We start from the raw sequence: 26,564 nt of genomic DNA, 5'->3' as shown, positions 1-26,564 counted from the left end.
GGGGTAATGGATAACCTGCATTCAATATGCATAACTTTGACGGCGTCATTAACCGTCATCTTATGTATACATTTTAATTGTATTGAATCAAAGTAATGCTATGTCGTCTGCAAAATCCAACCCGCTTGGGTTTAATGTATTTTTATGACAACGTCAATTGCTACAAGAAAGAGAAATGGGGATAAGATACACCCTAACCTCATATCCGTCTCGATGTTGAAGAATTACACCATCTGTTGTGACACAACAGCTTGATTTGCTCTAGACATGTCTCTAAATTTGAACAAATTGTTGAGAGATGCCTTATTCTCATACTATTTTCCAGGGTGATTCCAATGGACGCTATCAATCCTTTTTTTTTAAATCCACAAAACTGATCAACATCCTTTGTTGGTATTGCAGGCTTTGCTCAATGATGTTTCGCAGGACGAAGGCCCTTAAACCTGTTCTGTGCTTGATTTGCCTTTCAGGAAGCAGCTGAGAAACACTAGTAGGCCTATAATATAAAATCTTTTCTGTAAGGAGCTTCTAAATAATCTTAAATACAAAATGTTCTACTTGAGGTTTCTCAATTTTATAATTGTAAATTTTTAATTTATGTAGATCTATCAACTTCGGATAAAATGTCAAAAACAAAGATATTTTAAAATAGAATCGAAAACTATTCTAGGGTGAAACCAATCAATTAATTAGCTTAAAGTTTTATTGTTCAACAAAAAGAAACAAAATAAACAAGAGTTAATTGCTTTAAAATTTTTAGGGGGGGGGTATTTTTTTCCCTTGGGGGGGGGGGGGACACGCCAAGCTTACCGCACCGGGTGACACCGACCCAAGTGACGCCACTTGTTCCTTTTTTTTTGTTATAAAGTTGTCAGTATTGAAAAAAAACTTTTTTTTCTTTTGTGGCGACCCATTTCGTACCGCCCCACCGGGCATTTGCCTATATAGTCAGTCCGCCCCTGGTGCAAAATTTTAACTTGATCCGAGGATGTGTGTGGGAGAAATAACGTGTGAAACTTTTTACAATACAGAGTAAGCTGATATCAGCTTTACAAAAATTGTTTCAAAAAATATATATATACAAATGCTCCTTCTTCCCGAGTGCTATTACTACTATTAGTAGTATTAGTCAAGCATGGAATGGGTTGCTTGAGCCAGCCAGGAAAACCAGTGACTAAGAGGCATGACTCTTAGGACGTAGGCCTAATCATCTTTTTTTTTTTTTTTTTGAAGTAACGTCTGTATTTTATAAGATAAGATAAGATTATAAAAACAAAAGTTTATTTTGCGAGATGCGCACAATGTGCATGAATGAAGCTCTTTAATGTAATAAAACAAGAACATCAGCATGACAGCAGTAGATAAATCACAATTGCTAATCTTGACCCAAATGTTGATAAAAGCTCATTTCATTTGTGCCCCTTCTGTACGAGCAGCTGTTCAACAGTTCAGAAGCTACGCGGCACAAAAGATGGTGGGTTCATTTATTTTGTAGAGTTTTTATAGTCTAGATCTAGTTAGTTTATCTAGATCTCTAAACTAATACTACCGTAATACTATTATAATTATACTAGATCTTTAGACTATAGAGTATAACAGTATAGTTGAGTTGAGTATGGTATAGTTACGTGTTATAGTAGTATAGTCATAGTCTTGACTATAACTAGATTTTACTAGATCTAGACTAGACCTATGAGTATGAGTACTATGAGTAGACTATAAGTAGTATAACTTTTTAGTATAAGTATGACTATGAGTATTCATTGTCTATTGACTTGAGTTATGACTATTATGAGTATGATCTAGTCTAGACTCTACCAGAATTTTTCAATACATACACACACTTAATTAAATATGCCTGGATTTAATTGATTTTTTTTTAATGTTTTAAATTTATGATTAAAATTCAAATTTAAGATCAAATAGAAAATAATGATGTCACATTGAAGTGGTCCACACAGAACAGGGTAATTTAAAGTTTACCCGTTCCTGTGTCGTACTAAGTCTAAAGTCTAAATCTAATCTAAATTTAAATCTTAGAGTTTGAAAATAAAAAAATAGAATCTAGATCTAGGTACTTCAATACAAATTTCAAAATAATCACAATGCAATGTGAATGGAACCTATTTTATTAATAGATCTAGTTAGATAGAGCTTGAGTTGAGAAATGCTTTCCAATGATACCAATTTTATATTGCCGAGTTAATTGTGAGGGAAGTTATTACATTTTTAGTGGCCAAAAGTTTGCCTTCTTTAGCCTTTGTAAAGCAAAAAAAAATCTGTGACCGAAACAACTGACAGTTGAACTTTAATTAACTGTATTATAAAAAGTCTTAAAGATATGGGGTTGAAACTTCACACTTTTTCATTAACCTGTATTCTGTTAAAATAAATTTAAAAAATAAAACCCAGCAATAAAATCTTTGAAAAAAGTGAATTAATATATAAAAAAGGTCTTCGACAAAAAATTTAAAAATATATGTGATTTTGTCATCATATGAACCCAAAATATCACAAATAAAACAAATCAGAGATCTGTAGTGTGTTTTATTTTGTTTAATTATAATTCTACTGTATTTAAATAGCTATTTATATGCATCAGACATAGATAATTTTTATAAATTATAAATGAAAATAGCACTGCGCAGAAAAATATTTGCTAAAATTTAATGACTATAAGTTTAATAAATTTAATAAAAAAACAGTTTAAACCTTTTTGTAGAGCACTGGCAATTAATCATTTTAAAATGCTTTAAAAATTAGACTGTAAAGGAAAAATTTCTTGCATCAAATAAAAAAGAAACCTTGCGATTATTTTAGAAGTTATTAAAAGATTTTTTACTTGAATTTTTGTGCAGTAATAGCTTATCATTTAAAAAATATAATGTACTCATTTAGTAACTATTAATTTACTTGTATTCTAATAGAAAAAACAACACACAGAAAAAATAATTAGTTAATAGTCTTAGAGCTAAAAATATGAGAAAAATATAAATATTATTATTTTAAAATATTTATTTTTACTTTAAAATTTGCACTTACAAAGTCATTATAATAAAGACACATTCCCTCTCCATAATCTGCATTTAAACATTATAAAAGTTAATCTAAATGAAAAATTCCTATGTGTGCTTCTAAAAATAGGACGCGATGACCATTTCCAGTAAATGCAGACGATTGCATAATATATAGAACAATAAAAACAACACAAGACACAGATATTTTACAAAGAGAATTAGATGAATTACAGAAATGGGAATCAAATTGGAGCATGTCTTTCCACCCAGAAAAATGTCACTTGTTAAGAGTAACAAAAAAACTAAAACAAATTAATTCCACTTATCTTATTCATGGCAAACCAGTAACACAGACTAAAAACACAAAATACCTAGGTGTTGTAATAAATGAAAAACTGTCATGGAATCCACATATTGATGAAACTATAAAAAAATCAAACAAAGCATTAGGATTTATTAAAAGAAATTTCTATAAATCAAATAAGAACATAAAACTAAAATGTTATTTAACCTTGGTTAGGCCAATAATAGAATATGCATCCTCCGTTTGGGACCCCTCAACTCAAGAAAACATTAAGAAACTGGAACAGACACAAAATAGAGCAGTGAGATTCATAACAAACGAATATTCACATTTGACTAGAGTAACACCTATAGTAAAATCACTAAATTTAAAAAGCCTTCAGGACAGAAGACTCAAAAGTAAAGTGGCAATTGTACATAAAACACTGAACCATAATCTTCAAATATAAAAACAGAATTTAATAAAATACTCTGAAAGACACAAAGATAAAGGCACATTCCTCGTCCCATATGCTAGGACAAATTTGTACAAATACTCCTTCTTCCCTAGTGCTATTAGAGCATGGAGTGGGTTGCCTGAGCTAGCCAGGAAAACCAGTGACTTGGCAGAGTTTAAGTCATTGGTTAATATGCATGACTAAATGCATGACGCTTAGGACGTAATCATCTTCTTTTTTGAAGTAACTTCTATATTATATAAGATAAGATAAGATAATCACAGTGTTGGTTGTTACTAAAAATAGATTTTAACCATTAACCTTGAAAATTAATATCTAAAGAGTGCGCCAGGCTACAAAGTTCAAACTTAGCACATAGATATATATTAACATGCTGAATTTAATAGAATTAGTGAGATTGTTGTATCTATAAACACTTTTATTTTATTTAAAAAAGAAAATTTTACCCTTCTTTGTCTTTGTTTATTTTAATATCAAATATCTTTAAAGTGCGCCAAGAGAATTTAATGAAATTTGAAATATACACATTTCATAATATGATAAATTATTGTAGAGAACAGCATTGTTGTATCTTTAACAGGAAAAAAGTTGTTCTTCTTCTTCTTCATCGTTCTCATTGTTATGTTGGAGTGTTCATATGACTAGACCAATACATGAGATGAACTGCGCAGTGGTTTCCAAATCAGGGAGCTCTCCATATAGTTTTCTTTCTATTGGGGTGATTTGGGGCCAATGTCTTATACGGGCCTCTTGGTAGAGAGAGCAGTTTTGGAGGACGTGGTCGGCATTTTCTGGTGATACTCCACATGGGCAGATTTCACTGGTTCCAATTTTGAGCTTCCGGAACATGTGTTAAAAAAAAAAAAGTTGTAAAAATGGCATAATTCACATAAACTTTTGTTAAGAAAAATGTAACAGATTGGCTTTAAATACAAATAACAATGATCTCTGATATCTTATGTTTACAAAAAGTAATCACAATTAGTCCTGAAATCAAATACAATGTGCTAAAACTTTGATGGAAATGACCACCCCTAAAAAAAGGGTAAAATGTACTGACACACTTTTCAGCCATTTTTTGGGTGATAAAAAAAATGGATCTAGGTCAGTTTTTCGAAGTACTACTAGAAATAGAAAAACTAGATCATCATCCTGATCCTAGATCAAAATCTACTTTACTAAGTTGAAGTTTACTATCTTATAAATATCTAGAATCAAAGAAGGATAAAAAAATCTAGACTGAGTAGACCAGTGGTCTTTAACCTTTTTTTGGCCTACCGCCCCCTTTTCATATTTTTTCTTTAAAAATATCCGCCAGCACCCCCCTCTAAGAAAAACAATAATAAAGAAGCGTGAGAAGGCAAATTTGAACAAAATATCATCTATTTATTAATTTTTACGCTGTCAATAACACTTATTCCGCATGGAAGACGACCGCATACTGAAGGCGATCTTCTTTTGCGAGCTTAGAGGAGGACTGAGTTACAGTAGTGACACCCTTGTGCACTATTGAGATTTATTCAGACGTCATTTTGCCCTCACTGGCATAGAGGAAAGTACCTGGCAGCATTCTCTGGCAGCAGATAGCCTCTGAGAGAGACAGTTTGAGAGCTCTTACAAAAGCTGCAGAACAAACATTTGAGACTTAAAGAAAGCCATTATTGAAGACAGGCGCAAAAGACGGAAAGAAAACTTAAATAGAACGCCAGCAGACAACGGCTTTGTCTGTATACAATTCGGGAAAATATGCAGGTCGTAACTGGGTTTTGCGTAGTTATGTGAAACACTGCACTCAGCCGTAATCTTCGGAATTGAAGGCAAAAACAGCCAATATTATCATTATACAAAAATTATGTCAAATTATTTGCAGCGATAACACACAAAAATTAATCCCATTTTCATGACTTTCTTTCAAATCCAAAGAATAGTCTCCGTTTAAATTTTTGAATATTAGGGTCTACTGCTTTCAGCTTTAATTCTAAATTTAGTTTTATTTTTTAATATAAACATTATTATTGCTGAATTCACTACAAAAAGAAATTAAGCTAATGGGAACCATTGTGCCTCTTGCAGTCTGACAATATTATACATTTCAAGCTTTAAATTAGTCAAAGCAAGGCGAAGGTCTCCTCTGGGCACTCTATCCAGTCTATTTCTTTGCATTAAGTTTATTATGCACTAAATCTAGGTTAACCATGTATGTTGATGGAAAATCTAAAACATAAATCCATTTTCGACCACAGTTTTGGAATTTTACTGAAACATTTAAATGCAGCCACATCTCTGTTGTGCCTCCAGGTGCGTGGCTAGGAATTTCATTGTTTGGGGCCAGGGGGGCTTGACCTCTTTGGGGGCCCCTGTATTTTGCATAATATTTAATATAGATAAGTAAAAAAAACACCTATTTGCCCCATCTTAAATGGGGGCCCGGGAAATTTTCAAATTTCCTCCCCCCACCCTAGCTGTGTGCCTCCTATGTTTACATTCTTTTTTACTGAAGACATAATTTTGTAAATCTATTTTTTCCTGCAACTCAAAACAGATGTTTAATAATTGTCATTTATAGTTTGTTTGTTTTTTTAAATTTTAGAATAGAATCGTAATTTCTTCATATAGCATTGTTATGTGAATTGCATAGATATCAATGTTCTTATCCAGTAATTCATTTGTCAGCAAACAAGTTATGTGAGATAGTAAAACTCTTTAAAATAGATTTAATATCTCAATAAAAGAGAAAATGATATAATCAATGAAAGTAAATTTCTTTCCTAGCAGTCAGATGTTTGTTTCGTTCATTTGCGTTAGTTGCCTACCATGTAAAACATTTTTTTTAAAGTCATTGCCAACCGTTGAATCTTCCTGTTTTTTAAAAAAAAATGTATTTAAGAGCCTAAAAAATATGAGATTATTTTCTGCATTGGTTTGTATTTTATGTACAATTTTATAATTACATTCAAATAGAAATGAAATAGCGGGCTAAACTTTTCCTGTGTATTATGAATAGTGAATAGATCTGTTCTTCATTCTATATTACCTATGAAGTCATTGAAGCGTCCAACCACTGATGGTTCCTCTATATGTCGCCATAAGCTACATAACTAGACAATTTTTGAAATAATATTTCATCACTAACAGAAAAAAAAAGTCTTTTTGTGTAACATATGTTTGAAAAAAAAAATACTTTTAATTAATTTTCAAACAATATCATGAGACTTTAAAAAAAATGTTATGCATTTTTCTAATAAGAGGCCACTAGAGCATATCTTGCTTTGCCCTTTTTTTATTTTTAATATAGCTTTAATTGTAGAATTTTACCATAGTTCATGAATATTCTTAAATTATTTTTGGATATTGCTATATGTTCGTGAAGCCGACTTGGTTTCATAACCTCATCTGAAAATGCCATCAAAGTGGAATATACTTCTTTTCTAGAGGCAATACACTAAATCCCATGGAAATATTGCATTACATACCAGTGAGTTTTCGTAACAACACTATCAATGTTTTTGTTTTAAAGTTAAATATTCTATTTGAATTTCTATTTGTTTTTTTTTTAAATAAACATTTACATATCAATTTTATTTATCAATATATTGACAAATGTAGATAAAATAAACCATAATCTAAATGGCATATTACGTAGTTAGTTTATCAAATCTTAAACATTTATATGCGCAAGATCCAAGGACACTAGATAGTATCTGATCACAGCAAAAGAGTAAGAATTTAAAAATTAAAATGGGATTCCCGAACTCCATTTCTAACGCTGTTTCTGTTCTTAATAGAATGTATTGACTTAACGGGTAAACCCAATTTTGCAAAACTACTGTTATTTTCGTGGCGAAAGAGAAAACCTTGAAAGGATCATTAGCTAAGTTTAACATACATCTAAATCCAATCCACTAGATTAGTAAACACAAACTATGGCCCGCAGGCCGCTGGTAATGTCAGGCAAGTATATATATATATATATAGGTCTACTTCTTCTTCTAGCCAGCTTTTTGATGCTGAGCTGTGAGCTTTTTTGCAGACTGTGCCTAGGAAAAATACTGTGCTGTTCTCTTCAGTTGTTCAGCACTGCTGTTTTCTTTTTGAACAGGATGCTGTTCATGTTTCTATCACCTTCTTTACAACTTTCTTAAAACTGACTATGACCCTAGATGTGTCTATTTTGTCTATTTTATTGCTTCTTCTACTATGATGCTATACCTTTTAAAATCTCTAATTTTTACCTTGAAACCTTGAAAATCATTATTGAAATAGGCTGTGAACCATGTCAACCTTTGAATATTTACGGCTTTTAAAAAATATATATATTTATCTTACACTTCATAGTAAGTTTTAATTATATTTATGCTTGTTTTTAGTAAAGCTACACATATTTATTTTGTATTTTTACTTTAGACTTCTAGCCCTAAGAGAACAAAACTTAACGATGAGGAAAGAATATCTGTTCTTAATCCCCTAAAAGAATCAGGGTGGACACTCGTGGAAGGGAGAGATGCCATATATAAAGAATTTTTGTTCAAAGATTTCAATCAGGTGAGTTGTTCATGTTTAGAAAACAAAAAAAAAACTTCTTTAAACTAAAACAACTTTTTTTTTTTTTTCAAATTTAATTTTTGAAATCATCTGGTTGCCTTTGGATGGCATTCGTGCGTGATGAACCATGCATTTTTGAAAGTGTACGATATCTACCCGAAAGGTGATTGTTGGCACTTTGGTACGATGGCTAGGATGCTTCTGACAAAGACCATGAACTTCATAGGCAACTGAGTAGACCAGACTGAAAGGGTGTGAGGTGGCAACTCAATAATGCGGAACAGGCTGTCCTAGCCCAGTTCTGAGTCGGTCATTTGAGAAAACTACAACACATGGTGTCGCCTCTGCATCGAGGACAGAGAAATAGTAGATTACATTCTTTATGAATGTCACGTTCTGCATGAAGGGTGTTCGAGACAAAGATTTGAGATAGAGAGATCTGGTTCTTGTGCAGCATTAGGTCCATCCTTGTACGGGGACACGGTGACCTTAAAACTCACTGCTGCTTCCTTTCACATGCTCTAAGGGAGTAATTTCAGCATGTTTCGTAACTAATGGGGTATCTGATTGGGTTGCCTTTGGTAATTAAAACTGCTTTTAAATAAGTGAATTTGAAAAATTAATAGTAAGGCTGGTGATATAGCTATTACATAAAATAACTGTTGGACTATCTAGTAGTGGAGCTTCCTAAAAGTACATCCTATCGGTACTTTGTGAGTTAAAACTTCCTGGATGTGAAGTTTCTAAATTGTAACTTTTTGTTATATGCATAAGATTTAGCCATGCTAATATAAAATACATTATTTAAATCATGGAATAGTGGTCATACATCTGTTTTGAAAATAGAGTAAGATTTTTACAGAAAAAATAAGTAATATATAGGGATAATCAGAATATTTTGCATTGTATTCTTTCTCTAAAACTAGTACTAACATTGTTTGATTAGTCCCAGTACTATCTATTTACTATTTCCTATAGTCCTATTTGATGTTTTTAAAACAAAACGTTTTGTGCATTGCAGGCATTTGGTTTTATGTCACGTGTGGCACTGAAAGCAGAAAAAATGGATCATCACCCTGAGTGGTTCAATGTATACAATAAGGTTAGTCTTAGATGTATGCATTATTTATAAGAGGCATGGGTAGAACATTATATAGCCACAAGAACAATTTCTGCTAACATTATAAGATGCTACTAGGATACACAATATCTTTTTTGTAGTTTCTAAATAATTATTAATTGAACAATAATTACATTTCTCATGCTTTTTACTTGTGCATGTGACATTCTTTAACTGTTTTTAACTGTTGTGATTAACAGTGCAATGTATAATCTATTCTGTTTGGGAATATCTCAAAGTAAGTGTTGCTTGTTTGCAGGTGCAAGTAACTCTAAGTACTCATGATGTTGGAGGATTGTCCCAAAGAGATATTACCCTTGCCAACTTTATGGAGCAAATAGCCAAGTAGCTTCAGGGTGATTTAATAGTAACCTGCAACAAAATGTGTGTTCAGGGAGAAATCTTTCTTAAAACAGTACTAGAGTGTGACTAGTCAAATCTGAATAGCATTAATATACTGTGTGACTGAGACTAAAAAAAAAAAAAGAGCACTGTTTAAGTTTCTTAATTGCATTGATTTACTTTTTATCTGAAAGAAGAATATTGCAAATGGAACATTCCTTAACTCAAAGAAATGTAAATTTTGTACTGTAAGTTATTGGAAGTTGTAAATGTTTGTTTTTTTAACACTGAATTTTTTTTTTTTTTAAGCTATCTGATCTTATACTTTATATACATGTTTTGATATACATATCTTGGACTATTTTATTAGCATGCATTTGTTTTGATCTGTTGATTTGTTTGTTACTTAGATCTTTTTAAAGATTTTAAAGATGAAAAATGGACATTAAAATTTGAATTAAATGCTATTTTTAAGATGTTCATTGTTTTAATTTCTATGATTTGTCTGTTATATATAACCTAACACATTCCTTGGGCTAATGTTTGTTATTTATTTATCCAGATTAAACAATTGCAAAAACCTCACTAGTTAAAATAATAATGATCATAACTTTCGTTAATGTAAACAAGATGGTTTGTTGTTTGGAAAAGCCACATTGTTCATGCATGGGCTGAGGTTGTCAAATACATATGTGCGAGTGTAAACAAATGATTTTGGTGATAGCCATTAAGTCATACAATTTATCGAAAATCAATTTTTTGAAAATGTATTGAAAAATTCAATCTGAATATTGATCAAATTTGTAGTAAATCATAAACCCTCTAAAAACAGAGTTCTGACCTCATGTCATTTTAGTATATTATACTTCAAACAAAATAACATAAGGCTTATTTGGTTCAAGCAGAGTCACTTTATCAAAGACAGAACACATATTTAAAGAATAATTTTAACTTTTATTAACAAAAAAAAAACATTTTCCAAAATAATAAATAATTTAATATATCACTAATTTAAAAGGCACTTGACAGTTTTCAAGTTATGTTTCTTGAAGTTTGAATTCTACCATTCTGAAACATTATAGTATTATTATTATTATGAGCTTGAAAATTGTTTAAGTCAACATAAAAAAAAAAAAAATTCTTATTAAGGAAATTAAATTTGAAATTCATTTGTGCTAACACTACCTTTGTATACAATAATGGCTAAACTTTAATTCAATACGTCTAAAACAAAATATGGAAGGTGAAGAAGCAATGAACTGAGAGATATGACCCTATGCCTAAAAGTTGGAATTGGAAAAAAAAGAAACTGAAGATTCTTGACAGAAACTTATAGCATTGACTCCATGGAAAGCTGCTGCTAAGATGGACAGGAAATGGATGGAAGAATTGCAGTGTGTCGAGAGGCTATGTATACTTGAACTTGGCTTGACTACCTATGAAGGGGCTCGAGGTTCAGCACCCGACTCTAGCAGAGTTGTGTTTACTGAGCGCCTAAAGGCAGCACAGAAAACCTTCTCTCAGATACCCCCTCCCTCCACTGGTCCACAAATGAGATTGGACCATAACGCTCTGTGCATACTATAAGCATGAAAGTAGCACTATATAAAAGCTATAATTTATTTTTTATTTTACATTAGCCAGAGTTTTAATTCAATAGAGATTCTTCAATATTTGGCATAAAAGTCTTTCTACTTCTCCCATCATGTCAACAAAAAAGCATTGAATTAAGCCCAACCATTATCAAATGTTGGATTCAACAATAGGGTAAAAAATATGTCAATAAAAGACTTATGTTTTAATATAATTCTTTTAATGTATGCATTAAGAAAATCTTATCCTAAAACTCACTGCAACAGCTTCAAAAAATTATTTTTCTGTTCTCGTAATATCATCAAGAGGGGATCATCACTAAACTCTCCATCAGATTGATAGTCATCACCTTCGTTTGCACCTGTCATCAGAAATGAAATACATATTGTGCAAAATACTGCCATAGTGATAAAAATAAAACATTTTTTCTAGAGGTTTACATTTTAAGAAAACTCCTTTTAAACTTACTATTACAACAGTAGCAACTGCATATTACAAGATTATCAAATTGAACCAAAATGTACATTTCTAGTTATGCATTATATTTACACAAATAATCCTTAGGGCTTAAAGATTTTTTTTTATAATAAGTTTGCTCAATGTTTATGCCACATTGTACAATCTTGCTTGGTGCCCCAATGGTCAAACAGACTAAGGGATAGGTAAAGGTATGCCACATTTGTCAGTAACTAGATCTCTCACATAAAATATTGGCTATTCTAAACTGTTTCCTGCTTGTAGCACACATTATTCATAATAAATTGTCAATAACCTGTGTAAATCAGTGTAATAATAAGGGCAGGTTAAGATGACAATCACATTGATAAAAACTGAAGAAAAGATATGTTTTATTAGTATAGAAAAACTTGACTGAAACGTGGAAAACTCCCTTATTTAGCATATATATATATATGACCAAGGCTAGAAATAAAATTATGCATAACATTACCCACTTGAAATAATCCAAATTAACAAAACAACCTACAGGACAATGGGGGATGACCGTGTAACCATCTATATTCCAAAGCTTATACCACACAACCAGGCAGCCATCAACACTAAAAATTAGATGTGCTATATGCATGTATGTTGAGATATATATATAGACTTGAGACTATCAGGTTTCCAAAACAAAAAAATTCCCTAATATTGGCAGGTAAAGAGGGATAATTTAAGACTGTGAATTAGCAATGCATCTAGATCTATATTATGTCAAGGTTTACCAGCTAAATCATTTGAAGGCCTGTCTATTGGTGTACTTTGAAGCTGCTTGTGCTCTGAAGTCTGCTCAAGCCTGGGAGAGGGTGATGGAGTTTGGTGAGAATCAAGGAGGGAATGTACTGGCCCAGGGGACTGAGGAAACATTGATGCCCAGCTGTCCACACTTGAGAAAAGTGAGTGCCCCTCAAACATCTGCTCTCTGATAGTCTAAATTTGTGACATCAAAAATATATGCATACTTTAAGAAAAAATATGTAAATGCTATGACTTATAATAATTATTGATTCAATTGTCAGGAAATGCAAAACAAAATTATGTGTGCTAGCTCTGATAAGACGTAGATCGAATTTTTAAAAAATACATAAAATCAAACATAAAAAATGATGAAAAAACAGCAACATTAAATTTATATTTATCTATTTCTTTATGTAAATATGAACATACATAATGAAAAGGCCATCTCACTTATAAATTCTGTTCATACTTTACACATTTGCTCTCCCTTACTTGTGCTTGTAAAATTTAACTATTAGTTATTTCTAATATCATTTAATTAAATTTTTGTTAATAAAGCAAAAACTTTAACATATATTAAATACACACCTGGCCAATGGCTGAATTTACAGGATGCTTTAAATGTAATGCTGGGATAGATTCAGATGATTGTGACGGTTTCAAAATGGAAGGGTACGACTCTGCTACTTTATTTCTTTTGGATGTTTTACTTTTCTTAAATCCAAGGTTTTTGCTATGCTCTTTTTCTACCAGATCCTCTGTAAGATGATCTGATTTTCTTTCCTTATCCTTATCAGGCTTAGTTACTTTAGAATGCTCAAAACTATCACTTTTGTTGGTAGATCTGAGTTTGACTTCCTTTCTTTGACCAGAATTACTTTTGATGCTGGAGGTGACAGAAACATCACTACTTGCTGAGCTAATCACTTCATCATGGTCTTTACCCTTTGTGTTGCGCAATCTTTTACCACTGATGATATTTCTTAGTCTCTCATTTCCTTCATGGTCTGAGGAAGATGATACAGACACATTCTCTTGGTAACTGGGTCTTTTATGAGACTTATCTATTCTGACATCAGGATCAATATTATCATCTATGGGTTTCTCAGCTTCCAGAAACTGATGATAATTTACTTCAGATTTTCTGGATTGTTTGTTAGATGATGCCCTACTAACAAGACCATTCTGTTCCAAGACTTGGCCACTACTAGCTTCTATTGAATCGCCTGACTCTGTCATTTTTTCTTGTGCATATTTGTTGCTGTGTTGAGAGACTCCAGATATTGTGTGGGAAACTTCTGTAGATATCTTATGGCTATTTTTTTTAGAATCACCCTCACCAGAAACCTTGTAGTCAGAATGAAGCAAGTATTTCTTTTCTTTGGGATCACAAACAACTTGAGATCCAAAGTGGTCTATAGAAACTTGAACGGAGCTATCAACATAGACCATTTGTGGCACAGACAATTGTGAATGCACCCCTGAAGAAGCTGTATTATTTTTATTTCCTTCTGAAATGTTTTTCAGCTGCTCAGATGAAGAGAGTTCATGATCTAATTTAGTTTCAGCATTACTGCCATTCATGTTGTGACCCTGATGTCTGGGCTGAGAATTGTCAGATGAGACTGGAAACGTGGTCATTATGGGGGGCTTCATTAAATCTATGTTATTGGTGATTTTATTCATTCTTTCCAAAATTGGATCAGACTGAAGTGTTGGAACATCTTTCTGAGTTTTAGGAGCCTACAAATAGAATAATACATTAATTAACAATTTGGTTATAATGAGGTATGATGTAACATAATTAGAGCCTAACAGAATTCTTTTTATTATTTTCTACAAATGTTTACCTTTTTCTTTGTAATATCTTCATCATCTAGTAACATTGCCATTCGTTGTCTCTCAAAGTATATATCTTCCTTTGTGACCAATGCCTTCTGGGAAAGCAACTTTTTCCGAAACTCTTCAAGGCGAGGATCAAGATTCTTTCCAAAAAATTTTTTTAGAAAAAATAGGTAATTAAAGGGTGATTTTTTTTTAAAGTAAGAAAAAGAAGCATTACCCAATTAAGCTTTACCAGAGAATTATGGTGCATGATCAATAATAATGAACAGTTTGGTACTGAAATTCATAAATAATAATTCAACATCTAAAGTAACACTAAGTAGGATGAGTAAAAAGAGGAATATATATATATATATATATACAGTGCTTTTTTTGTAAAAAACAATAGGTGCCGGCACTCAGTGATTGATTGCCTACTAATAAATTAATAATATACGTTAAATTACAAGAAAAGTAATAATTTGTTTCCCCATATTGAAAAAGGTGCCGGTATATATATATATATATATATATATATATATATATATATATATATATATATATATATATATCCCCAGTCACTTCATCCCCAATTTAAATATTTTTTCTTTTTCATTGTTTAATTGTGCAGTTAAGGCTTTGATTTCAAGCCCTCATTTCATCTTATATATAAATATAATTATGTAGAATGCTTTTTGATATTTTTTGACATAACGTGTTACTAATGCGTTTGTAGTGTTTCCTCTTCCACTTTGCATTCTTGATGAGAAATTTTATAATATATTGTAAATCTGGGTGTGTACTTAGCTTTAGCACTTCTATTGGATGTGGGGGATGTAATATAATGATATTATCCTGCACATGACGTAATGATCAATGGCCAAGGTTTGGTGAAAGTAGTGAAAATCACTTGAGAGATAGAAGTGAGATTAGAGTAATTATGACCGTGCCGCTGATAACTTATTATCAAAGGCCAAGGTGTGGTGGAAGTACGACCATGTTTCACTTTATTTTATTTTTCAATCGCTTTTACTTGAAAATGGGCACATCAATTTTTAGCCTTTAAATAAGGTTTTTATGCATGTTAAATCTTTATAGTTTCTATTGGCATTTAATTTTAATATTATTCTTATCTAATGTGTTACACTTTTTGTCATTTAAATAAAAAAATGAATATATTAAATATTGCAAATTTCATGATTTTTGCAATTACTATTTCTTAGATAAAATGATCAGATGACCAGGGGATGAAATGACCAGGAACCCAGCTAATATATATCACCTATAGATAAAAATTAAACTAGATCTATATACATTCTAAATTTGAAATTACTGAGAGACAAACCTTAGGTACCGTGGCAGCTGTAGATGGATGCATATAGGATGAATCAAGTTTTCTACTTAGCCTCCAGCGTAGCAGTATATCATCAGCAGGGAGGCCAGGTGCCTGGTGCTTGTTTGAATAAAAATCTAACCCTGCTCTAGCTGCTGAGGTAAATGATGGATTTTCCCTTCTGATTACTAAAATGATAAAACAGATTTGGTTATAATAAATATTAAAGAAAAGCCTCGTCAAAGAATAAAGATAAGCAAAAAGTGATGAGCAAAATTCCACAAAATGAAAAAGTTGAGTAAGAATACTTTTAAAAAAAATGTAATTGTTTTTGTATAGTGCATATTTCATGCTATAGTGTGCTCAGTGCACTATGATCCTAATCTTTTCTGTGGACATGTGGTGGTGGGGAGGGTGGAATATAGGAGATGGTTTCTATGCTACTTTTAGGTGCTCAGCAAACACAACTCAACTCGAGTCAGTTTTTTTTAGCTCTAGCCCCCTTGATGTATAGCCAAGCTGTTTTAGTGCCAGTCAGCCCCACATTTAAGAACCAGTATACCAAGACTATTTTTTTTAGAAATGATACTAGATATTTTTTTTCTCTACTAAAAATTTTATTTAGCAGTACATTTTTTGTTGAATTTAAGTTTTGATTTTGCTAAAGTATGTCCTGTGTCATGCACTATGAAGAATTTTTGTTTTATATCGTTTATATTAAATGGTAATGGTAGTAATATATTTTATTAGCTTTGATGTGTAAGACTTTCATCAGTTGAAGACGTAAAGTATATAAGTTTGCAGCTGAGAAAAAACAACAACTATATCTTTGATTTTAATTAAAATAGATTACCTTCATTTTTCACAAATAAAGGTCTAAATGGTGGTTCATCATTTATAGAACTAAGCTCACTCCTAGTAGTTGATGATCCTAATCCAGCTGTGCTCACAATGGGACCAGATGTTATACTTGATGCACTGAAAGAAAAAAAGATTTTAATAAACAAACCAAGAGCACATTTACAATATTTTCTAAATAATGTATTTAATATGCATCATATCTTAATAGCCCTTTTGGGGGAAACCTCTTTTGTGCCATCCTCTTTAAACTAGCTAAAAAAGATCACATTTGGCATGCAGTCATCTATCATACAGAATAGGTGTCCAACCCAGCACAGCTGTCAAATGGTTAGTAGTGCATAGAAATGCTGTTTAAATCAGCTTCCAGCAGAACATGCCTGAATATGCACATTATCTAGCCAAGTCACCTTAGATGGAAAGCAGATGGCAGCAGAAAACTCAATAGATCCATGACAGTCAATGGTTTTGCCAGCATCAGATATTTTATTCAACACTTTAAATCTTTTACATTTTTTTTTATAGCCTTAATCATACCAAATCAATATTTCCAATTCGAAAATATTTAAACTTTTTAAAAACCCATTTAAACACATGAAATTGCAATTGAAACTCAAAAACGCCTCATAATTTCAATGTCTTTGTTAGACCCATGATGAGATATGGGTGAAAATAATTAGAAAGACTTAAATGAGGCAATGAAACCTACTTCTATTTGGAATGAAGTTTCAAACTTTGATAAACATTACGATAATTTATTTTTAATTTCACTTCATTACAAATGATACTTAGAGGAACAATTTCAAAGTATAAGAGAAATGGGAACAACAACCTTAGTTCCCCCTCTCTATTTTGTTTTACAACTTCAACATTTGTATCTATTTGCCCCTGCATACTTTTTTAAATATTTATATTAATTATCTGAGTGCTATAAATAGTTGGTATATAGAATATAATTATATAAATACACCAACTTTTTAATATTAATTATATTTTGAATATTAATGTTCATTAAAACTAAAATAAAAATGTTATGATATTTTGAAATAATTTTTTTTTTTTTAAATTAAATTTAATTTTAATTTCAATAATACAGACTTGAAGAACTACAGAAAAGAAATATTTTAAGGCAAAAAGTAAAATTAAATTGCATAGTTACTAACCTCTGAGACAACAGTCTGTCTGCTTTATGCTGTAATTTCAGAGTTTCCTCATCCACAGCAAAAAGAGCTTCTTTAGTAAGCTGCACAGTGAAAGACATTCGTTATTAATATATATAAAAATTCATGGTTTAAATACTAAAAAACTAATTGTTTTATGTTACCAGAATATTATGACAACATAAGAAATTATTGAAACAAAAAGTTGGTTATCTTATAAATTAGAGACGCTAGGAGACTTAAATTCTTCTAAGTCATTGGTTTTCCTGGCTGATTCAGGCAACCTATACCATGCTGTAATTAAAGGAGCAATAGTACAGATTTATACTAGCACATATGGAATAAGAAATATGCCTTTGGCAGCCAGTTTATACATGTAACATCAATAATAGTTACTGTACAAAACATGAACACTAAAACTTGCCTGTTGTTTAGTCTGGGCTTCAGGGACAACTTTTTGGTTGATTCTTCTTAAGTTTGGATGTCTTCTATCATCAGCTGGGTCATTTTGACTGGCAGCACTACCTGGAGATGATTCCAGCCACCAGAAATCTTGTTTATTTTTTTCATTTTCCTTCAATCTCTCCTCTCTTGGCTTGGGATCTGAATTTCTAAATCTTTCAATATATCTGTTGTCAACAAAAGAAGCAAATGGGAATTATAGAGCAGTGTTTCTAACATTTCTTTTTCTTTCCAGCATCCCTTGTAAGATTTTATCTTCTCTACACTTACACACAAAGACAAAAAAAAAACATCTCTTCATTACAAGCATAGTTCCCCTAACTCTTCAAGTACAGAATTGCTCTGTCAAGTATTTCAGTGGTACACCCATTCCATGGTAAGCAACCCTGAAATCTGATAGGATGAAGTTGAAATACATTCAGACGTCAAGTATAAGAGAAATGATAGAGAGGGCTCTGGCTTCAATACTAAATTACAGCTTCTTTCTAGAGAATTCTGAGACTAAGTTATATACAAAACACTAGCTAACTTAACATCAACTCATGAATGTCTATATCAGTCCAAATTACCAACAAGTGAATCAAGGTTAGGCATTGTGCTTTGAATCATTATCACATGTGAATTGTCTCTAAATTCCTTTAAAACTAAAGAAATATTGTTAAAATGAAATGTTATAATTCTCAAACCTTTTCAAAACCGATTCAGATGCCTCTTTATCTTTCACTTCCTTGCCTCCTTTGGCAGATTTGTATTTAGTGGCAAGACTTTCCAAGTTCTTCACAATATCAGCGATGTTACTCTGTGGATGGCTGGCAACTGCAGAATCTAAGTTCAATGTTGTATCATCATCATCTCTTACCACACTAGTTAGAGTAAAGAGGAAAAAAAATGCTTTCATTAAGAAAAATCGAAGTGAAAATTTGTTTAATCAATATGATTGCACTGGTAAAAATTCTAATTTTTAAATGATGCTGACAAAAAAAAATATTAATTAGAAAAAAAAATCAAATTTGAACCTCTAACATCAGCATTTCTCAACACACATTTGTGCAAATTAAATTTTACTGAAGTTTCCATAGCATCCTATAAATAGCTTAAAGAATTGTAAAATTGAGTATAAAATTGTGGCTTATGATAGTTTTGGGATTGATTAAGGAGGTTACATCTGTGTTTTGAAAGAATTATCTGCAGAGAAGCATATATTTTCAAGAACAAAATAATGATGGATATGTAAATAACAATGCCTAATAATGGAAGAAGTGGAACAAAGCAATGAGTCCAGATGGAAGAGAGACAACTACTAAAATAAATTGTAATTAATGGAGCGAAATAAGTGTAAAGCTGGAGAATAAAATTCAATAAATACCTAAATGATGAAGATCTTTCACTATTTGGCCAAGTTTCATCTAAGTGACTGTCTCCAACTGATGACAGATCATGTCCATAACTGTTCAATGTTTGAATATGAGGCAATGGTGATGTTGACAACTGAATGTTGTCTTTCACACATTTCTCTTCAAGGGGCTTTCTTCTGCTCCATCCTGGGCTACATATTGCCTTAAATGATGACAAAATATTCTATTTAAAATGTTTCATTATCCAAACTAGCTCACTTGCAATGTATATTGCAGGCTATATAAAGTCCTGGCTATAGCATTAATTTTGAACTTTTAGTGTTGAAACGAATAAACTTGACAGAACTAATTATTGAGAGAAAAAGGTAAAGAAACTATTTTAAAACATAGATAAGCTCTGACAAGGACTCAAACCATAGACCTCCTTCCCAGCCACAATATATAACAAATCATAATTTCACCATCCATGTGCCCAAAAGAAGAACCATATAAATCAGTAGAATTATCTGGATTCATATTGTCACACAAGGGTAAGTGACCTGCCAAGAGACTTCCCACATCCCATGTTGACTTGGCACCATAACACTCTTTAAGAGGGTACCAGATCATATAGTTGTGAATCACAAATACTGTGGCCAGCTAGCAACAGCTTACACACCTATTGAGCTGTGTATGGATTTTCAGCATGACCAAATGATCATCTAAAAATTTGAAGAGGAAAGGATCAATCCCAAAGTCTCATGGCACAAGAGGCATCCAGATGATAAAGAAGCTATCTAAGTCCATTGCCCTATTGGTGCTAATTTCGCATGATTCAAGCCAAACTTAGATACATCTACTATAAGCCAAAAATAAATAACGAAACACCATAAATCTGGATTTTAAAACTCGTTATTAATTAGGCTTTTGTTAAAGAATAGCAAGTGGTATTTTCTTTGAGTGTGCTCAAAATAAGATAGAAGGAAAATTAAGATGATGACCAATTATAATAATTTTTCTTATTTTAATAAAATAAATTGTTAATTTAAAAAGACAGTAAAAACTTAGAACAACTTATTTAAAATACACAGGTGTGATTCTACAAAGATAAACTTAGTAAAAAAAATGAAACATTGAAATTAAAATCTTTAATACCTCATGCTCATCAATATCTTTAGTTGGACTAGGATAATAAAAAGGCTTTGGCACTGGGTTTTCTGCAAATGGATTTTTAGCTCTGCAAAATAAGGGAAATTTTTTTAAAATTAAAATTAACAATATTGTAAAGCTAGAGCTAGGTTAAAAGTGTTCATAATGTGTATAATTTACACTATTACTAGATTTTAAATATACACATAGGCATCATATCTAAATAATATAAAAGCCCAACACAATTTTTATTGTCACTCATTCTGAGATTCTAGATGAAACTAATAGTAATGATCAATCTAATAGACTTGTTGTACAGGTTTTTGGGCGTTCCTTCAGATTTGAAGATAATTACCGATAATCATAAAAAAGTGTTTAAATTATATTATAGATAAAAAATCCAGATAAAATTTCAAGTACCGGTAGATATGCAATAAAAGCTCTAGCAATACGACAGAAAAATTTGGTGTTATTTACTGAGACAGTCACAAGTGACAATGAATATGAATATCACGTACAAACATGTTTTTAAATGTCTTATTTTTATTCCTCTGAAGACTGAACAAGATCAAGAAAAGAGAATCTAAACTTTGATTGAAAGATCAACTGTAGAGCAATAATGGCAATGTTAAGCTGTTATCAATTAACAAATAGTATAAAAACTACGTCTGTTCTACAACCTTTGATATTTAGTAGCGTGATATTCCATGTTCACTACAATAGCTCTAGATCTTTAGTAGCATTCGAAATAAATAGTGAGTCGCCATTTTGACGCTAAAGTTATTTAAAAAGTGATACTAAGTAGAGATGGAGAATGTAAAAAAGAACAAAATAGATTTAGAATCTAGTATATAGATATATCATATTAGCATGTGTGAAAACTAATTGGAAGAATATTAGATTTAATTATGTCGATAAAATGATAAATCTTACGAACAGAAAAAGAAAGAAAACTTAATAGAATAAATAGTTTATTGCCGAAAAGGATTTTGTGCATTGTTTGTACCGTTGCAGGCTATGTTTTTTTTTTTATTATTTAGATCTAGATCTGGAAACATGGCGACGTCGAGTGCAACTGCGAAAGCACTATCAAAAGAACAAATAGTTGCCGGATTTAATGAATTACGGCAACAGCAACGAATGCTGGCATCTAGAATATCTGAGATTGAGATGGACATGAAAGAACATGAGTAATAGAGGCTATGTTCATTATTATCTCATAGAAAAGATCTTGTCTAGGCCTAATCAGTAGTCTGGGCTAGTCATTGACTCAAGACTCAGACTCATCAGACTGACTAGTAAAATAGTAGAGTCGTCACTTATCACTAGAGTAGAGTGCTACTAGTCGTAACTAGATCTAGATACTAGTATATTAGTAACTAGAGTGTCTAGAGTAAGAGTACTGAGTAGGTGTAGGTAGGGCGACTAGGCTAGTCAGTCAGTGTAGTTCTAAGTCTACTACTACTCAGTACAGTCACACACAGTGTAGTAGTGACTTTTGTGACTTGTCACTCTTGTCTTACACTCTTACTCTTACACTGAGTTACAGTTACTTATCTAGATCTAGTCTTAGAAAGTTAGTCTTAGTTAACTTAATACTCTTAATTCTTAGTCTAAAGAAAGAGTAAGACTTAAGTTTAAAGTTACCTACTTAGACTAAGACTGTCTTAGACTTAGATTAAGTCTTAAGTGTGTTAGATCTAGATTCCTATATAAGTATATAATAATATAATATATATATATATATATATATAATTAATATAATATTCTAGTCGTCTTTAACCTAAGTCTTAAAATTTAAGAGGCCACTGTCATGTCACTGTGACTGTTGACTTAACACTACTTAACTTTAACAGTAATAACACTTAACAGTAGTGACTAGTCTAGAGTCTAGTGTAGTTAACAGTTATTGACTTGACTCAGTGTTAGACTTAGATCTAGTTTTAAGTCCAGAGTAGTCTAGACTCTTCCATGTCTATGTTTATAAAGAGATCAAGCTAGGGCATAGTAAAGTAAATAAATATTATTAAATGCTGTTCGCATCCAATAGGATTCTTAACCATAGCCTTATAATATTTATATATATGTATCCACACCCCAAAGCTATACCATTGCAATTATTCTCAAAGAATAACAAATATTTAGTTTTTACTTTTTTTCCCCTATTTCTGACATGGAAGCGACGCGTAGAATCTACTTATAGATAGATGTAAATGCTAAAATTTATCAATGTAAAAAAATACTAAAATTTAATTTATTTTTTTTTCAGTTTGGTGATTGAAGTATTGAAAGGTGTTGATGCAAGTCGCAAATGTTTCAGAATGATAGGTGGAGTTCTTGTGGAAAGAACTGTTGGTGTTGTTTTACCAGGTCTAATTTCTAATCGAGAAAAGGTATTTCCTTTAGCTGATATATTAAAAAAAAAAATTAACTTTATGGACATGGAATCTTACAGCTTTTTAGTATAGCTTTTTAGTATTAACTGTGGCTGATGGGCATATATATATACCGCTTGGCTTGAGTTCGAATCATAGCTTGAGATAAGTTTGCTTAGCGCCTAATAAGGCAGCAATAAAAACTTCTTCCAGTTATCCACTCCCCCATAGGTCCACAAACGAGACATGAGTTCACTGAGCATGCTATTACCAGAGATGCTTTCATGCCAAAAATGAAATGCGTATTCCCAGACCTGGAAATGCGTATTTTAAGGGACAAATATGTATTTTCCTAAATATCAAGAAATATACTCAGGAAAGACTAAAATTAAATTATTCAAGCACACAACTAAGATAACATACAGGAAAGGCAGCAATCCAAAAGTTTACACTGCATAAAGTTATATAAGACATTTTGTACAAATGTGTCAAAATATTTACACTTGTAGTCTTTGTCAAAGAATTTTCTAGACTATGTCAGAATAAGAACGTTCATGTCATTTGGCAATGGTCTTATAATCATAATGCCTCTAGTGTACTTCACATTCCATAATAGCGGCAACAGAAAATTCATTCAAAATAATGGGAATTTGTGTTACAAGTGAAATTAGACTTAAACCAGATGTAATGGTTTGCTTAGCTCCATCAGTGACACCTAGTTTTATAAAATAAAACTTGTTTATAGGAAATTTCTTTACAAGGTATCCAGACGCTGAAAATATTTTATATCACTCAAGATTTTCTTTTTCTTCCAGACCTTTTTTTTTTTGCAGAGTTAGCAATGAAAGCTTTGGCATCCTCTACAATGCCCCTGATTTCATTCTTTGAATTTAGTCCTTCATAAGTAGAGGAACCTAGGTAGTCGCTAGTGATTATAGCGGTATCTACCACAGAAGATACATTCTGCAAGTTTATCATGCTAAGATATTTCTGCCCTTTTTTAGAATAAATCTAAATCTGTAAGCAGCTTCATTAAAGTTGATTTTTTTAATGTGCATATGGATATTTAAAGGTATTTTAACAATTCCAGAGAATTGTAGGCTCTATCGTGAATGTGAAATACTAGATCTAGACCTGTACAAAGTTAGCTGAGAACAGCCAATTTTGTCTTATTTTAAATTTTAGATTCCATAAATGATAAATTGCTGCTTTTGAGTAGACTTAGATCTAGATCTAGTTACAGATATCTTGAGCCTACCACTTCTACTAGATTCTAAGAGTGACTAGACCTAGCCTAGACTCTACATCTAGCCAGTAGCCTACATTTAGTAAATCTAAGTCTATTACACACATGATGATATCTAAAATTAGAATGTAGACTCGAATTAGATTTAGATCTAGAATAATCTATATCTAAATCTAGAACAATCTAGATATTATATTTAGATTACATAATTAGATCTAGTATCTAGATCTAAATCTCTATTTTAAATCTAGATCTAGATTTACGTAAATTCTATTATAGGTGCCTGACATATATTGTAAAATATCTCTGGTTCTAGATCTAGGTCCAGTCTTGATGAATTAGAACTAATCAATCAATGGACCTCATTCACCAATCGTAAACAAACAACATTTAGTCACATGATCTTATTGATAAAACAATGAAAAAAACTGTCACTGACAACCATCATGAATTAAACATGAGATATTAAATTATTTAGAAGAGATAGAGCACCACATGGCTAAATGTTGTTTTTTTATGATTGGTGAATGAGGTCCATTAAGTCCCAATTAGTTTGAAGACTTCATATAAACTGACACATTGCAAGGAACTCAACATTATTTAGATCAGTAAGATCTAGATGTAGTAAGTATTTAAATCTTCGCCCGTCAGCGCGCACGCAAAAAAAAAAATGATACTGTCTCGTGGTACATCTTATAAAAATAGCCCATTTCCAGGCATTTACAGACTGATTGATCTATATATATATGATAAGCAAAAACTCCTTTTTTTTTTTTTTTAATTTCTTTTTTGCTTAAGAGGGTGAAATGTATATTTTCAGATGATAAACCGTACCCGCGTATTTTGGTGTCCATTTGCGTACAAAATACACAAGATGCGTACTTGTAGGCGACTCTGTATTACATGAAAGATGTGCTCTACAAAAGTAATTAAAAAAAAATATTTTTTAACTTAACAGTATTGCTACAGTAGTGTTTACTACTAAAAACTTCTGTGAAAGTTAAAATTCCACTTCATACTTTTTGTGAGAAAATGAAAGTAGCGTTGATAGAAAAGTAATAAGGTATTTAACAATTTTTTAACCCAGATAACAAAAAATGTTATCATGTAGAGCAGGAAAAAGGCTGGAAATGTTGCAGCTTCTTGTGATTTTAAATGCACTACTTGTGACCATTTATGTCTTGATGATTTCCTCCTTAATCCACTTGAGATGTTGCAAAGGGAAAAGATCATCTCTTGAGGTTATATCTTAAGTTTGTAGTGCGCAGCTGGGGCTGCGTAGCCACAGGACATACTGCATTCCTCGTTAATCTTTGGACTCATCAACAAGCCTTTTATTGTATCTTATTAAGTTTAATTTTTGCCTTGTTGACTTTTCCAGATGAAGGAGTACACTGAATCAATACGCAGCAGTTTAGAAGCTAAAGGTAAAGAGCTCAATCAGTTCAGGGAAACTCATGGGATTCAATTCAAAGCTGATGACAGTAAAGAAGAAAAAAGATCAGATTCATCTCAGAAACCTGGTGATCGACAAGCAAACATCTTAGCCAATGTGTAGCATTGATATTTTATTAGAATTTTTATTTCTTATGTTTGTCTCTTTTTTTTTTTTCAAAGCAAAAACTGTTGCTTTTATTTTAAGCATATGAATGTTATAGTGAGTTTTATTTTAAGGCAGAAACACTTTTTTTTTCAATGACTTATAGATTTAAAAAAAAGAATTGACTTAAATAAAAAAAAATGTTTGTTAAATTTTTATTTCTTTTAGCGCTTAAGATCTGCCCATATTAGAAGACTATAGAGTATTTTGATCCCTAAATAGCCTCCTCTGCTCAAATTAGGTAACTAGAAGTAAGCAGTACATCTCAGATGAAAGTCTAATATGTCAAAACATTGATGATGTGTGTTGTGATACATGCTAGTGTAAGATATGTGTGTTACTGTTTGGTGACATTTTAACAAGTGTTTTTATGTATGAGACAAGTGTGTGTGTGTGTGTTTTGCTTTTTTCAGTGAACTTTTTAATGTTTATATTTGTATGATTTAATAAAATTGTTTCTATTAATATTATATAGATTGTGTTTGTACATTATTTCTTTTGGCAAAAAAAAAGGGAACTTAGTTGTTAGATGAAAGTTATATACCAGGTTTGAACAAGCAAAATTGTTGTCTTAAAAGTAACTATAACTTTAAAATTCCCTTGGTCTTCTCA

General features: G+C 31.6%; 3 protein-coding genes across 4 annotated transcripts; 2 read left to right on the top strand and 1 right to left on the bottom strand.

Moving 5' to 3' along the window:
* The first annotated feature begins 1,313 nt into the window (after window positions 1-1,313).
* LOC106059880 (pterin-4-alpha-carbinolamine dehydratase-like) lies at window positions 1,314-10,249 on the top strand. Of its 2 annotated transcripts, none has more exons than XM_056037168.1 (4): window positions 1,314-1,474; window positions 8,183-8,320; window positions 9,342-9,422; window positions 9,700-10,249. In XM_056037168.1, the coding sequence occupies exons 1-4, from the start codon at window positions 1,349-1,351 to the stop codon at window positions 9,787-9,789; spliced, it is 435 nt and encodes a 144-aa protein (XP_055893143.1). In that variant the 5' UTR covers window positions 1,314-1,348; the 3' UTR covers window positions 9,790-10,249. The 2 variants fall into 2 exon arrangements, with proteins under 2 accessions (XP_055893143.1, XP_055893144.1); XM_056037169.1 differs by lacking the exon at window positions 1,314-1,474 and adding an exon at window positions 7,136-7,253.
* A 466-nt stretch (window positions 10,250-10,715) lies between these two features.
* LOC106059882 (uncharacterized) lies at window positions 10,716-21,521 on the bottom strand. The gene is made up of 13 exons (XM_056037167.1): window positions 21,412-21,521; window positions 20,738-20,819; window positions 19,615-19,805; window positions 18,935-19,111; window positions 18,211-18,415; window positions 17,790-17,869; window positions 16,622-16,746; window positions 15,781-15,956; window positions 14,462-14,596; window positions 13,200-14,354; window positions 12,599-12,803; window positions 11,634-11,736; window positions 10,716-10,850 (listed from the first exon to the last, which is right to left on the bottom strand). The coding sequence occupies exons 1-13, from the start codon at window positions 21,438-21,440 to the stop codon at window positions 10,820-10,822; spliced, it is 2,694 nt and encodes an 897-aa protein (XP_055893142.1). The 5' UTR covers window positions 21,441-21,521; the 3' UTR covers window positions 10,716-10,819.
* A 237-nt stretch (window positions 21,522-21,758) lies between these two features.
* On the top strand, window positions 21,759-26,422 carry LOC106068127 (prefoldin subunit 2-like). Its single transcript, XM_013227435.2, has 3 exons — window positions 21,759-21,921; window positions 23,001-23,124; window positions 25,734-26,422. The coding sequence occupies exons 1-3, from the start codon at window positions 21,788-21,790 to the stop codon at window positions 25,908-25,910; spliced, it is 435 nt and encodes a 144-aa protein (XP_013082889.2). The 5' UTR covers window positions 21,759-21,787; the 3' UTR covers window positions 25,911-26,422.
* The last annotated feature ends 142 nt before the right edge of the window (window positions 26,423-26,564 follow it).

The sequence above is a fragment of the Biomphalaria glabrata genome, chromosome 8 (assembly GCF_947242115.1).
Source record: "Biomphalaria glabrata chromosome 8, xgBioGlab47.1, whole genome shotgun sequence".
NCBI lineage: Eukaryota > Metazoa > Mollusca > Gastropoda > Planorbidae > Biomphalaria > Biomphalaria glabrata.
The sequence above is the reverse complement of the archived record's forward strand: the minus strand, read 5'-3'. Positions and strand labels throughout refer to the sequence as shown.